This window comes from Gasterosteus aculeatus, chromosome 1 (genome assembly GCF_964276395.1).
Source record: "Gasterosteus aculeatus chromosome 1, fGasAcu3.hap1.1, whole genome shotgun sequence".
NCBI lineage: Eukaryota > Metazoa > Chordata > Actinopteri > Perciformes > Gasterosteidae > Gasterosteus > Gasterosteus aculeatus.
Genome location: NC_135688.1, coordinates 30,103,437 through 30,117,085, shown reverse-complemented (window position 1 = coordinate 30,117,085; position 13,649 = coordinate 30,103,437). Strand labels below are relative to the sequence as shown.

The 13,649-nt window shown below is 45.8% G+C and overlaps 3 protein-coding genes across 5 annotated transcripts; 1 reads left to right on the top strand and 2 right to left on the bottom strand.

Annotated features, from left to right (window-relative positions):
- Positions 1-51: 51 nt before the first annotated feature.
- On the bottom strand, positions 52-5,926 carry LOC120815621 (uncharacterized). 2 transcript variants are annotated; one of them, XM_040170435.2, is made up of 8 exons: positions 5,773-5,926; positions 4,792-4,883; positions 4,387-4,563; positions 3,850-3,937; positions 3,478-3,604; positions 2,762-2,826; positions 2,555-2,661; positions 52-2,475 (listed from the first exon to the last, which is right to left on the bottom strand). In XM_040170435.2, the coding sequence occupies exons 2-8, from the start codon at positions 4,847-4,849 to the stop codon at positions 2,417-2,419; spliced, it is 681 nt and encodes a 226-aa protein (XP_040026369.2). In that variant the 5' UTR covers positions 4,850-4,883; positions 5,773-5,926; the 3' UTR covers positions 52-2,416. The 2 variants fall into 2 exon arrangements, with proteins under 2 accessions (XP_040026369.2, XP_040026378.2); XM_040170444.2 differs by having other exon boundaries at positions 4,792-4,857; positions 5,773-5,906.
- Positions 5,927-6,182: 256 nt separating this feature from the next.
- LOC120815613 (four and a half LIM domains protein 2-like) lies at positions 6,183-11,759 on the bottom strand. Of its 2 annotated transcripts, none has more exons than XM_078102560.1 (7): positions 11,406-11,759; positions 9,904-10,059; positions 8,328-8,515; positions 8,068-8,242; positions 7,649-7,818; positions 7,247-7,433; positions 6,183-6,921 (listed from the first exon to the last, which is right to left on the bottom strand). In XM_078102560.1, exons 2-7 carry the CDS (start codon positions 9,965-9,967, stop codon positions 6,770-6,772), a joined length of 936 nt encoding a protein of 311 aa, XP_077958686.1. In that variant the 5' UTR covers positions 9,968-10,059; positions 11,406-11,759; the 3' UTR covers positions 6,183-6,769. The 2 variants fall into 2 exon arrangements, with proteins under 2 accessions (XP_077958686.1, XP_077958689.1); XM_078102563.1 differs by having other exon boundaries at positions 9,904-10,076; positions 11,406-11,523.
- On the top strand, positions 11,377-13,548 carry LOC120815606 (PI-PLC X domain-containing protein 1). The gene is made up of 7 exons (XM_040170413.2): positions 11,377-11,562; positions 11,637-11,773; positions 12,092-12,217; positions 12,308-12,463; positions 12,681-12,793; positions 12,879-12,949; positions 13,039-13,548. Exons 1-7 carry the CDS (start codon positions 11,460-11,462, stop codon positions 13,302-13,304), a joined length of 972 nt encoding a protein of 323 aa, XP_040026347.2. The 5' UTR covers positions 11,377-11,459; the 3' UTR covers positions 13,305-13,548.
- Positions 13,549-13,649: the final 101 nt, after the last annotated feature.

Here is a 13,649-nt window from a genome sequence, read left to right as displayed (position 1 = left end):
CATGGCATAACTAATGTCCTGAAAATTGGTTGAAGAAAAACAGCACACGAGTCCATGCACATGCCCATTTATTGAGATGATGGTGGAGTCTGTGTGCAGTCATCGGGGAAAAGCGGGGTCTTACATTGAGGCGTGTCAGCTGGATTCCTCTCCAAACACTTGGTGATATTCTGTTTAAAAGCGTCAGTCACTTCTGGTACATTTGCACATGAAAATGAACCACTTGCAGATAAAAAATAAGCAATGGGGGGGGGGGGGGGTACAAGCAACTAGACATCAGGGAGGACGTTGCCGTTCACCCGGTGAAGATTCCTGCTATGGTTTGTAAACAGTTATGCCACCAACTCACACGGGAAGAAGACGAAACACATGAACTAAAACTGTACCTTAATACCTAACCATACAAAATAAACCTGTTCATCAGCGTAAAACCATACCAACGACACGACGGCCACTCCGTCTACTGCAAAACAAGGTCCAGTGCGTCTACTTTAATACCACATACAGATAAATAATGCATCACTGCTGTGACGGCAGCGTTGAGCATGACACACATTTCTTGTGAGAGTTTTATCAGCGAGTTCTTTTCAAAATGACAGTCTGCTACTGCTGCATCATTTCAGAGTGATGTACGTGCTGGATTTATGGAGGACAAACCCGGAGCTTAAACCTCGCCGTGAGCGGCCAAATAAATTATTCCCATCCTTTTCCTTTGCAGGACAATGTTCCCTGCAGGATTTGGATTTCACTGACTGTCAAGCGACAGAGCGGGACTGTCTATCAAATCAAAAGCTATCCTGTCAGTCGGAGGCACTGACCAGCTTCTCCTCCCCACATGGACCTTTATCTCACTCAGCAAGAGACTTTAAGGCAAAAACAGTCAAACTAAAAGGGTGTAAAAGTGATTGAAAAGTTGGCTGACAGTTCAGCAAGTCAGATTTAAGGGGTTAAGACCTTGTTAGTGTCACGTGAACCGGTTTGAAACTAGTTGGGCGGAAAGCAGCAGGGACATGAAATCTCTCAGCACGTCTTCCCAGTAGTGTGTAATCAATAAAATAAACGCAACCTGGATACGCGGCAGAAAAAGCATTAAGAGACCAATTATGCTTTATAAGGTTTTTGCAAAAAAACAACATTAGCCCATCACGAGCTGAGCAGCGTTACGGAAATAGTTTGCTGCAAATAAAAAGTACATTTAGACCATCCTACGGAGTGACCGGTAAATATTTTTAAAACAATCAGCATGGCAGATGTCTTCCATCCTAAATGTGTTTTGATCTGTCGACTTCCTGGTTAGAAGTCTTCGAATGCTAAAACGTTGCCGCGGTAACCGTTGATGAGATGCAGGGTTTGTTGCGATCAGGCAGCGCACCAACAAACAACGACAAACCGCTCGGTTGGCATATTGAGAACTCGCTCGCTGGGCGTCACGACTTTCAGCTCGTCTGCTCCACGAGGCCCCGAAGGCTCCCAGAACTCTGCTGCTGCTGCTGCATGACGTTTGGCTTTACGAGGCGGAACGTACAGGACAGACCTAATATAGTTATTAGCAACTTCCTAAACACTCGGCAGAGTTAATAATCCTAATAAAATGAATGTTGCAGCACCTGATAGTATCCAAACCCTTGGAACTACCTTAAATCCAGTTATTTTCTTATACGAGGCATTTTTATTCTGGGAGATGGACGAATAGCAGCCGGATAATGATGTCAAAAACAGATTTAATGTGGTGGGGGGGTGGGGTGTTGAGAAGGCCTTTCTCCTCGTAGCCAAACTAACGGTCAGGATGAACTCTGACATCTGGCAGCAGCTGTCTCAACCAACAAAAATTTCCACCTCTGCAGCCGAAAACACACACACACACGGGAACCTGCAGCGTCCCTTCAGAGAGCGGGGGCCCCTTGGTCCAAACTAATGATACCTCACGTCACTGGAACCACATTTCATCAGCACAAACACTTTAAATTCACCGACTCGATCGTCATACAACCGGGGGGGGGGGACTAACGCCGGGTCGAAGCTTTAGAGCCGGCCGGCCGAAGCGATGGCGATCAGACGGGCGGTTAGTTCCCTCCCCCCCCACAGCGCAACTCGTCTGTCAAATCGAGAAAACGTCAACACAGAAATAAAATGTTTAAAAAAAAAAGAATCACACCGCGAGCACCAACACATCTACTCCACAAAAACAGCCTGAAGTCTTTTTTACAAATGAGAGCAAATAAATAGATTATTAGACACAGTACCTTTGCATAAACATGAGTACCAAACCTAACAGTCAGGATGTACAACAAATGCGAGTGAATCCGAGAGGGGGGGTGGGGGGGGGCAGGGGTGTAGTAGTAGTATGTTCTCAGATCTGTAGGAACCATGAACCAGTGTTACAACGAACCCCCTCTTCCTTTACCACCTGGACGCACTACTCCAGCTCCCCCGCGTCCTCCGTCACCGTGGTGCTCGTCTGTTCTGAGGTCACACCTGGAAGGCGAAGCACACGTCAGCACCCGTCAGCGGGCGGAAAACACTGGCGGACCTGCACGGCGCGACCGGGTCGTACTTGAAGTGTCGTCGTCGTCGTTCTCGGCAGACTTCTTCTTGTCCGCCATGTAGCCGTGACTCAGCAGCCGGGTCATGCTGACCGGAGGAGCCTTCTTCTCGTAACACCTGGGGGGGGGGGGGGGGGTGGGAGGGGTCACAGGCCGTCAGAACGCCCCTTCGTCTCAGCAGGCGGTTTCGGTTCTCCAGGATAAACAATAACACTCACGTTCTCTTGTACTTGTTGGTCATGGACAGACCTTCCATCTCGTCGGCAACTCCGTCAGGAGACATCTGGAGGATGGAGGAGACACCCACATTTAAGCTGGACAGATTAGAAGAACTAGCGTGGGCAGGCCACTGCAGAATCAGACACGGTTCACGTTATTCACAAATATACCAGCTGGGGGGCAGGTTGAACAGATCGCGGTGACGGAGGAAAAGGGTGGAGTGATGGAGGAAAACTTCAGACGCAATGTATCATGCAATGGGAAGTGATTGAAGAAGCCTGATGCCAAACAGCAAGTCATTCTGCAACGAGTTAAAGTGATTTCAATCACAGGCAGCGCAGCTTATATATAAAAATATATGCATATACACACACACACATTTGTATACATCTATTTTTAAAAACAGAACTACGAATACACGTTGAATCGGGTCCTGTCGATGCATCGCTCTGTACTTACCTGGAAACTGCGATATGATATCTAGCACACAGCCAAAGCGCGGGCAGGAGATGCAACCCGAAGGAGTTTAAACCAAACTGAAAATGCGACAATGGAGCAAAATTGGGTGGAGGAAAAAAAAAAAGGGGGGGGGAAACGGTGGTGGTGGTGGCAAAAAATGTAAAATAAATGGATGAAAATAGGATGAAAGACATCAACACGGTATAAATGTTTGGGGGTGGGAGTGGGGGGGGGGTGACCAGTTTTTTCTATTCACCTTCTCTTTATCGGGGGAAATTATATCACCGCTTTCCCAGGACGAACTGTTATCAGTCCCAAAGGGCGCAGCCATTGGCTGCCGGCTCGCCATCCTCACGCCGCCGGGAGACGCGGTTTTGTTCCCGCTGTAAGCACAAAACCACGGTGATATTCCACGTGCAACGGCATCACGTTGACGGCGCGGACGCTCGCTGGGCGCTTCCTCCCAAAAGCACTTAGAAAATGTCTCTCAAGACCCCCCCTCCCAGAAAAAGACGAGGTACTTATTTAAGGATCACGGCGTCCGTTGACTGTTTGAGCCTACCGCTCGTGTGTCGGGAAACGGACTTTGAGTGGCAGACAAACCCTTCTCACTGTTAGCTGCTCTCACCCCTTTGACTCATCTCCAAACCAGTTGGGTGGGTTGTAGGCCGTCACGGGGAGGTCATCGGCTTCATCGTCATCATGGCTCAACAGCCCTGCAGAGACAAGAGGGGCAATCAAACACTGCCTGCAGTTATAAAGCACTGGATCCCACCGATAGAAGCTCGGTCGGTCATTTAAACGTCCGTTCAGCTCATGTAGCCTCCAGATCCCTGCTGCACGTCAGCATGGCTTTCACAGGAGTAACAAGACAAACACGCCGTCTTCCATCTGTTCAATCGATCATGAGGAATAGCGCAGGTGTGCAGAACAAAACATACAATTTTAAGAATGTTTATTTGGTTATTAAGTTGTGGTTTGGTTGATGCCTCTTCTTCCCAAAGTATCAGGAGACAGCAGATTAACTAGAAACAAAATCAGTCTTTACGATCAGCATCTTGTTGAGCAGAGTGTCGCTTCTTCCTGATTTGCATTTCAAAGAGAACCCCATTCATAAAACTGCCGAACAGACGCGTGCACCACATTTTAAACTCAAGAATTTTACCTTTGTGTCCCCCTCCCTTCGCGAGCTTGACATACTCAGAGTCCGACGCAAAGATGCCGACCCGCCTCCCACTGGTCCTCTCCACCGGAGAGGTTTCGTCGGCAGTCTGGGACAGACCCGGGATCTGGGAGTTCGGTCCGGTGGCGCCGCTGCTGCTCACAGGCACGGTTTTTATACCTGCAAAGACCTGAGAGTTGGGCTCCATCCATTTGCACGGCTCCTAAATAATGCACGCTCCAAAAAAATAAAAGATGCACTTTGTGCTTAGGGAGCAAAGCTGGTAACACACATCCGAAGCATTTCTTAAAAGCAAAAGTGATTTTAGCTGCGTTACACAAAAGAAAGCGTCGTGTGCTTTAGCTTTGGGTATGTAAATACATTGCAGGCGGTGGAGCCGTGTCTTACCGCCGGGTTTGGTCCTTCGGTGGTTGGGTACTGCAGCACTCATTTCCGCGCTAGACATTTGACAATCTGAAGAGCAGGGGAACCTTTTTAGTCTGTTAAAGGCAGATGAAAACATAATGTAAATACAAAGCAACCTCACTTATTAGCAAGCATACTGAATATGATGTGACCTAAATTGGTTATCTTTTAAAATGCTGAACACATTTAAAACTGTGAAAAGAAAATTACTTGTTGCACAGATTTTTCCTTACTCATCCTCCACCAAAATGGACGTACAAAGATAGTGGCCTAAACCCACTTGAAGATGTGATTTTTAGATTTTAGACTTTTTTATATTCAATAGTATCTGGGCCGAAATGACCGACGGAACGCTGCAAAAATAAAGCACGTCATGTTTAAAAAAAACCCAACTATTTTCCGTTCACTAACGGCGAAGCCGTCGAAAATGATCGATTTTTCCAATGGAGCGTGGCCTTCTGTTTCCCCTTTCCTCCCATATGCGAGAGCGCGGCCCGTTTGCGCTGCTCCATCGAGACAGATGCAATGACGTTAGCATTATTGAGGGGAAATAACACGGCCCTTATTGATCTATCGTTATATTATTCGAATAAATACAGCTACCATCAAGAACACTACATTTGAAGTATAAAAATAAATTGGATTTAAAAAAAAGTCCACTTTGCAGAGGATGTATATTACATAAAAGCTGGGGTAAAATTACAAATCGAGCAGACACTGTGCAATAAATACATTTAAACGCGCACAGTTCTGAGAGGCACGCATGTATTAAAGAGGAATAGTAATAACTTAACGTTAGCATGTACCGTTAGCTAACAAAGCCATGCTAATTGAGTTAGCCGCCTAGCTAGCTGCCGCAGCGGCGGCTTTCCACCGGCTCACAATACAGATCCCCGAAACGGTGCAGTTTTCTCCGCGCGAAACACTCGTTACTGCTCATACAAAAGCCAACACAATACTCACATTATATGATGTGCTTATTTTGGATTTAATTGCTGAGAGGCTTGTTGCAATTACACGCCACTAGCTCCCTCCCTTTCTGCAGGCAAAGGCTGAACCGCGCACACTTCCGGTGGCACCTGCTGCCGACTTCCGGTGCGCTAAACAAAGATCGCTTATTTACAACAAAGGCTGGCGGGATATTGTGGGCTTGTAGGCTGTTCACAGAAAACCAGATACTTGAAATACGACAGAGTAAAAGCTCCTTTCGACAGTGTTGTTGCTGATGCGTGTAAAGACGATCTTTGTTCTTTCAGAGGATAATCGGGAACAAAAGCTATTGGTTAACATTCGCTCATAACAACAAATTGGATGCTTCAAATATTATTAGCAGTAATTTCACACTTGAAAAAATACCCCAAACACATCTGTAATTAATTTGTTCTTATTTTATTCACCTCGCTACACCTACACTTTAAGTGCTATTTGTTAGTTTATTTTTGTTGATTTTGTTAACATTTTAAAAACACACGTTTTAGCAAACTAACCTAAATATGGATTAAAATAGTAACTGGACTGTCATTGAAATGTTTCCATGACAAGTTGCACCACTGATAAATAAACATTCTTCAATTGTATTATGTTATGCAATAGACAGAATGTATGTAATTTAAATGAACAGTATTAGTAGCATTAGATTGTAATATATTAAGAGTGTTAAGAGTTAACAATAACTTAACTTCCTCTAAATATAATGTAACATAGTTTTGCAAAGGGTTATTTAGATGCAACACAGACAATTTCACTCCAAAATGAAATCAGTTTTTTTTGTTGGGATACTTGCTTTTGAATTAGGAATGTTTCACAGGACAAAGATTTCAACTCAGTGTCATCAGCACGTGTAGTAAAACCTCGGCAGTGAGAACAGGTTAATGTGTGACAAATCAATACACGGTAGTTAAGGAGGATGCTGCCAACGCCCTCTGCCTTGGAGTTGGTTAATTGGGCCTTCGGAGTTTGCTCAGAGCTCCTTGACGCAGTCGGGGCAGAGGATGTCGTCTTTGCTCGTCAGGAAACCTCGACCCACCAGAGACATGCAGCACTTTTTGCAGTTGAAGCAGTCGTTGTGCCACTGCCGCTGCTCAAACGAGATGTACTTGCTGCCTCCGAGACCTGAAAAGCAACAAAGAGGAGCCATGAGGTACCAACAAAAAGTCCCGGGACGTCTGTAATGCAATAATCCAGTAATTTGTGGTAATTGGATACACATCGGGCAGCATATAAAAGTGTAATTTGTGCTGTGGTTACTTGACGCAGTTCACGTGGGAATGCTACATGGAATCAGAGGTTACCTTGGATTTAGCAGACGGAAGCAGTACAAGCTGCTGAATAAACGCCAGCACGAGTGAATTGTTGTGATTTAACTTCCTCGCCTTTTTTTCCCCCCGTCCGACCTGCACTCGTCGCCATGCGTGTTTGATGCTCGCTGACATCTTACCACTGATCGGGGTGGTGCAGTGGGCGCATTTCTTGGCAAACAGGTTGCAGAAGCAGTTGAGGCAGTAGGCGAAGTCGTCCCGAGAGGTGAACCGCTGCCCGGCCAGCTGCTGCTTGCAGCCGATGCAAACGAAGCACTCCTTGTGCCACGGCTGGTCCCGGTAGTTCACTCCTCCGGTGGTGATGGGCTGAAACATTCATGTCATGTAGTGTGAAATTCCACCGGTTACAGTATACTTAGAATCAAGTTAAAAAAAATGCTTTGGATGCAGGATTTTTGGAGATAGAATGTCAGATCCACGCATGAATGCATGGATTCAACTCGGTGTCATCAGCACGTGATGGTCTGGAGATGACGAAATAACCCAAACCCAGAGGAAGTGGCTCACGCCGGTGGTTTCACCTTCTTGCAGTGGACGCACTGCTTGGCAAACTGCTTCTCGTAGCAGGGCAGGCAGTAGTGGTCGGCCTCCTTCTGGATGAAGCTCCTGGTGCCCATCGGCTGCTGGCAGCGGTTGCAGGTGAAACAATTCTCATGCCAACTGTTGCCCCTATGCTCCATCTTTTTGGTGCCTGGAGGTGGAGGGAGAGGGGGGTGGGGGGACGGGGGGGGGGCACAGAAAGGGTCAGGCTCGACCAATTAGAGTCGATGGCAGTTTGCTGATGTCATGTGAGTCATGCAGAGCGAGTGAGCCGTCTAATTAAAAGGCCGCTCTAACCGCCGTGGGACATTTGCACAGTAATTAGAGGAGCCTGATTGAACTGATGAGAATAATAAGAAGCACGGAACCCCGGGGAGAAAAACGAGACAGGCCTCCTCACCGGGCATGATGGTCTTCAGGCACCCATGGCACTTGGAAGAGTACTCGTTGCTGTAGCACTCGGTGCACATCGGCACGTCGTCCGTGGTGGCGAAGGGCCGATCCACCAGAGATCGCTGGCACTTGACGCAGAGGAAGCATTCGCAGTGCCAGTGGCGGTCCTTGTAGGACAGATCCTGCAGACGGAGCGTTTGGTTTGGTTAGAAATCGGCGGGACACTGTTCTGAGGTTAAAGAGCTAACGGGTGAAGAGCGCTTGGACCTTGCTGGTGCAGTTGATGGGCTTCTGGCACGCTTCACAGTTGCTGGAGAAAAGGTGCTCGAAGCACTTTATGCAGAAGGGGTCGTCGTCTCTCAGGATGTACTTCTGTCCGTACAGAGAGTCTGTGCACTCCGTGCAGTTGTAGCGCTCGGCCATTGTGACGGCGGCTCCTCTCACGGTCTTCAGTCCTGCAAGACGGAATAAGGAGACTATTAAACAGGAGAACAAGATTTTAAAAAACTGGAAATTGGATTTCTGCGATTAAACTGACAAATAATCCAATAAATGAATGATCGTGCCTTCATGACCTCATGAGGTAGAAAGACGAGCCTCTCGATTGGAAACACACTGCAGGGAAAACGCCTCCCACTTCATTAATAGACATTACGTGACTTCTTTATTTGGTTTACTCCAAGAGAGACTAATCCCGAGCAGTAGGATTCATTTAATAGGGGGTCGGATTGAAGCGGGTGGAGGAGAGAGGAAAAGAACGCGTTAAAAGCAACGATAGAAGGAAGAGAAGAAATGCGAGGAACAGAGGAGTTAATCAAAGGAAGGCATCATACAAGAAGAAATGAAATAAACCTTTTCATCATCACCCACAGCAGGAGTTTTTAAACTCCCTTTAACTTCAGCTGGAGGACGACTTTTAGTCTGCTGTTAGCATCATAAGAGGTTTAAATACTGAAGACGTAGGAGATCATTTCTTGGAGGAAATCTAACTGGACGGCGTTCAAAGGGAATGATGCTTCTCTACCAAGTCAGTTCAGGGCACATTTGATGTGATCAGCGGAGCCTACAAGTCTCCTTAATCATTATTAACAGCGTATGTTCACTGATTGGTCTGAAGTCAACCAACAGGAAGTCGATTTAAGGATATCAACGGCACCGCTCTGGCACAAATAATTTGTTTTTAAGTAAGGAAAAAGGTTAACAGAGACTTGTGTAGTTGGATGAAGAGCAGTCAGGGTTTCTTCATTTGTCATGAAGACGGAGACGAGAACCAGTGATTTTATTCCTTCACAGATTGATTTAATTAAAGGGAAGAAAGACTTCAGCAGGTAGCCCCAAATACGCTTCCACAAAACCTGGACTGTACCTGCTATAAATATCAGGATTCTTTTGAAAAAAAAAAATTAAAACATCTCCACACTCTGGAAAATAGCGTGTAATCATCTCAGAGGACTAAACTTCAACAAACACCCCCCTTTCTAAATCCTGCGTACCATCACAATCTAATAAAGAAATAATCTAAACTTTCTTCTCCTCCCATCCGTCTATACGCCTTCTTCTTCAATGTGTACCGCTCCAACTAAAACAGCCTGTTTTAGTTGGAGTTCGAGCCAGCCTCGATGTCACTTTAAGATATAGTGAAGCTGAAAATATAACAGCTTTTTGAAAAATACACGCCATTAAAGGAAAGTGTAATTTAAATAATCCTCTAATCCGCTTGAGAAACCTGGATTATATTTACGGAATGATGACGCAATTACTGATACGATTACTGTATAGAATACATGGCATGGTAAACTATACGAGGCTGAGGAACAGCGGCTCGTGAAGACCGAGGTCTTACCTGTCGGAGGGAGAGCCGGCGTGCACACTGAGTCCAGAGGTGTCTTCTGAGCGCTGTCCTTCATCTGCCTTTCAGCTCACCTCCCGGCTCAGATGGGAGTTGAGTTGGTGGTGTGACCAGAGTGGGCAGGTCAGGGTTATATTTAGACGTCGAAACCTGTCAGCATGCAATCACTTATAGAGCACACAACTTTAAACAACATTAGACTCAATGTAAAATGTGTAAAATAAGTTAATAAGGACAACTCTTGTTGTTGACCTGAATGTTTTTAGACAGTTCAGATCATAAGACAACGTTTCAAATCAATGCCCTGAAATCAAATAGGCATTTCATAGAAAATGACCTTGATCTCTTGATTTGATTACATTTAATTTAACTAGGACTAAGAGGGAGATCAGATGAGTCCAGTTTACAGATGCCGTGTTTTTCATTTTGTCATCCTGTCCCTGAACTGTTGAATTGTGGTGCCTGCATCCATGTATTTGCAATTTTAAAAAAACCCCAATGAGATGGAGGTTAAATCAGCTTTATTTAATAAACGAAACAAACTATAGCATCTCCATTTACTTTCTTTCAGTGGTTTAAAGGAACAGCAGGTCATCTCAGATTTAAACTGCAGCCACATGATAGTGCTTAGCTTAATTTCTGCGGGACAAAATACTGGAATAATCCATCCGTGTGTGACTCCAATGAGTGTCGGTATGTTCTAGTTGACATTTTAATGGTTCTTGTACAATTTCATTTTCTGTGTCATGTTTGTGCGAACCTGCGTTCCCCGTTCACTGCAAAAAGGGCCCTTTCAAAATGAACCAAAGGGAACGCTGAGACGCAAGCTCTTTCTCAGAAAGCGTGTTTTACAAAGGTCAAGTAAACAACTCGTGAATGGCACAGCCTGGAGGAGCTGAACGACAGGATTGTGAGAAGGGAAAGTTGGACAGAGAGGATCGGTAACGAGATAAATACCTTTCTAAGAAACGCACATTATCAAATGTTTCGGAATATTTTACATTTCTCCATTTTCTTCTAATGTCTTGTTTAATTCAATCAAAGCCATTTAAAATCTATTATCTATAAGTTGGCCCTTTGCTTCTAAATTAATGACTTGTCCTACTTTATTTGCGCTGTATTTGAAAGGAGACAAAGTATAAAGTAATCGGAGAATGTGTTGTCATTCATTTTGATGAAACGTGGAAAAAAAACATCTATACTTAATTTACCTTGAAATCAACTTTTTACATTGTTTACATGGATTTTTACAATTGGAAATAAGTTTCTATTTAAGCTCAACTATAACTATGCATTGTAGTTTAGTCTTGCAAGATTAGCACACTGGTCATTTTAATGTTGTTGAAGTTTCAGAAATGGAACTTCCGCCACGTTTTACTTTGAAGGTTCCTACAGGAAGTGCTAGCTCGATATAGCCACTAGCTTGATAGCGGTTTCTTTTTTTCACATCCGGAAAACTTGGGGTTTACATTGAAAACAAGGAAGCGGAGACAGACCTGGTGAACATTTAGCTAAATGCCGAAGGAAGCTGAACATTTCCGGTGAAGAACATGGAAGACGAAGAGCGGCTGCAGCTCGGGGGGAACCCGGACTGGATGTCCCGTCTGCCCGGGGAGCTGCTGGATGTCCCGCTGTGGAACCTGGCTCTACCCGGTAAAACAGCGGGGACACGTCCAGTGTCTTCCACCGTAACGTCATTCCTTCATGGTTATCGCCTCTCGCCGCAGGGAGCCACGACAGCATGTCTTTCTGCCTGGACGTCTCATCTCCGGTCGTGAGATCGGAGCCCTGCGTCCTCAGGGCGATCGACCGGCTGTTTCCCTGCTGGACTCGAACCTGCGTCTCCCTGTGGGCCACCACGCAGGTGCACGCGCACGCGCACACAGGCCTGCGTGCAGACTACACACGTCGCATCGACCTAGCCTTCTCTCACAAGCTAATAGGACCTCCATGCATTATGTTGTCCGATCACTACTACCTGTATGACCATATAAACAGCATTTTAATATTGTGGCTAGTGACGTCAATTCTGACACCTTCATGTGTATGTAAGAAACCTGTGTATTTACCTTGTGAAGTGCAAGTACTGCATTATTTGTTTGAATGCTTTACATTTGCCAGAGTTTCATTACATTCTCATCAAGCATTTATTCTGGTCCTTCTCTTCCACGCGCGCACGTAGCAATCGGTCCTCAGTGATCAGTGTGAGCTTGGCGTTCGTTTCTTGGACCTGCGGATTGCGAGGAAGCCGGCTGGTGGCAACACATTGTTCTTTGCCCACGGCATCTACACACTGATGACCGTGCAGGTACGCACGCACACAGTATGGACAAGGTTCACTTTGATCCACAGGCACACGATCTAGAGGCTTCGTTTGTTTGTGTGTGTTTGTGTGCAGGAGGCCCTGCAGGAACTGGCTTCTTGGTTGGACGCTCATCCTAGAGAGATCGTAATCGTTTCCTGCTCGCATTTCGAGTCGCTGAGCGATGAAGATCACGTCCACCTTGCGGAGTTCATCATCACTCTGTTCGGAGAGAAACTCTGCCTCTCACGGGTAACCGGGCCGCTACTCCGAGACTCTGAAATGATGAATCCATTAGCGCATCCTTTTTATGCTTAACAAAACCATACAAAAGAGTGTTTATTAGGCCGACATGAGACATGTTTCCAGCTTCAGAAAAGTGAGGATTTGTTGTTTTGTATCATTGTACAAGTTAGTTTTATTCTAGTTCTAAAGATGTGAAATACCTAATATTTGCGTTTATATGCAGGACATTCCCACTCTGCGTTCCTGTTGGTCCAGAGGTCAGCAGGTCGTGGTTTCCTATAGCAACCAGCAGATGGTGCTGCTGCACCCTGAGCTGTGGACTGAAATACCGTACAGGTAAATAAATATGCAACATGGGAGCTTTAAAACATGTATACCCAGTAGTTTGGTTTTTACAGCTATAGTTTACATATTACTCCAGGTATGCAGACAGCCCAGATCCTATGAAGGTGATTGCTTACCTGGAGGACCAGAAGCACAGAGGAAGACCAGGTATTCAAATATCAAAATTAAACTTTGTTGAATTCACAACAGTGCGCAATATTTCTTTGACTAACTCTCTCTCCCGGTTTGGTTTCCAGCCGGTTTCTACGTCAGCGGCCTGAACCTGACGGAGGACGCTCCCTACGTCCTCCTCCACCCCCTCCAGGGCATGAGGAAGATGACGGCGAGGGCTCTCCCGTTGCTGCTCAGCTGGACCAGCGAGCAGCGGCCGGGCGTAGAGGCGGGCGGGGTCAACATCCTCTGCTGCGACTTCGTGGCGGTCAGTCGGTTCTGCTCGCTTGTGATCGGACTGAATTACAAACTGCTCGCTGCTCCAGACGCCGCGAGCATCTCACGCAGATGATGTTGGCCGTTGCCGTGGCAACAAGACCAGAGGGCCAAAATAGATAAAGATAAATCGGACATATTTTTTTATCCTATTTTTGTTTGTTTGTTTGTCCCGATGCATTTTCTACTCTTTCTCCATTTCTTGCCATTTGTAAATATACTTTTACATATTTTTTAACGCAGCTCCCTGTGTGTAATCACATTAGCATAATTAGCAAAGCTGTCAAAAATGATAAATGTCACCTCTGAGCTTTCGTTAAGCCGTCGCATTCCTCATTCTTCATTTATCCACTCAGATCCACAGTAGATCTGAAACCGTCACAGACAAACACAAAGGTGCCGATGCTGCAAAATTCTATCC

What these genes read in the sequence shown, in the direction of transcription:
- LOC120815621 (XM_040170435.2), bottom strand. Translation starts at nt 4,849, where the DNA reads ATGTCTAGCGCGGAAATGAGTGCTGCAGTACCCAACCACCGAAGGACC. An exon ending in GAAGGGAGGGGGACACAAAG is followed by an intron (nt 3,938 to 4,386) that starts GTAAAATTCTTG and finishes TTGTCTCTGCAG; the next exon opens with GGCTGTTGAGCCATGATGAC. An exon ending in TTTCCCCCGATAAAGAGAAG is followed by an intron (nt 2,827 to 3,477) that starts GTGAATAGAAAA and finishes TCCATCCTCCAG; the next exon opens with ATGTCTCCTGACGGAGTTGC.
- LOC120815613 (XM_078102560.1), bottom strand. Translation starts at nt 9,967, where the DNA reads ATGAAGGACAGCGCTCAGAAGACACCTCTGGACTCAGTGTGCACGCCG. An exon ending in GCCGGCTCTCCCTCCGACAG is followed by an intron (nt 8,516 to 9,903) that starts GTAAGACCTCGG and finishes TCCGTCTTGCAG; the next exon opens with GACTGAAGACCGTGAGAGGA. An exon ending in CCATCAACTGCACCAGCAAG is followed by an intron (nt 8,243 to 8,327) that starts GTCCAAGCGCTC and finishes CTCCGTCTGCAG; the next exon opens with GATCTGTCCTACAAGGACCG.
- LOC120815606 (XM_040170413.2), top strand. Translation starts at nt 11,460, where the DNA reads ATGGAAGACGAAGAGCGGCTGCAGCTCGGGGGGAACCCGGACTGGATG. An exon ending in AGAAACTCTGCCTCTCACGG is followed by an intron (nt 12,464 to 12,680) that starts GTAACCGGGCCG and finishes GTTTATATGCAG; the next exon opens with GACATTCCCACTCTGCGTTC. An exon ending in TGGACTGAAATACCGTACAG is followed by an intron (nt 12,794 to 12,878) that starts GTAAATAAATAT and finishes ATATTACTCCAG; the next exon opens with GTATGCAGACAGCCCAGATC.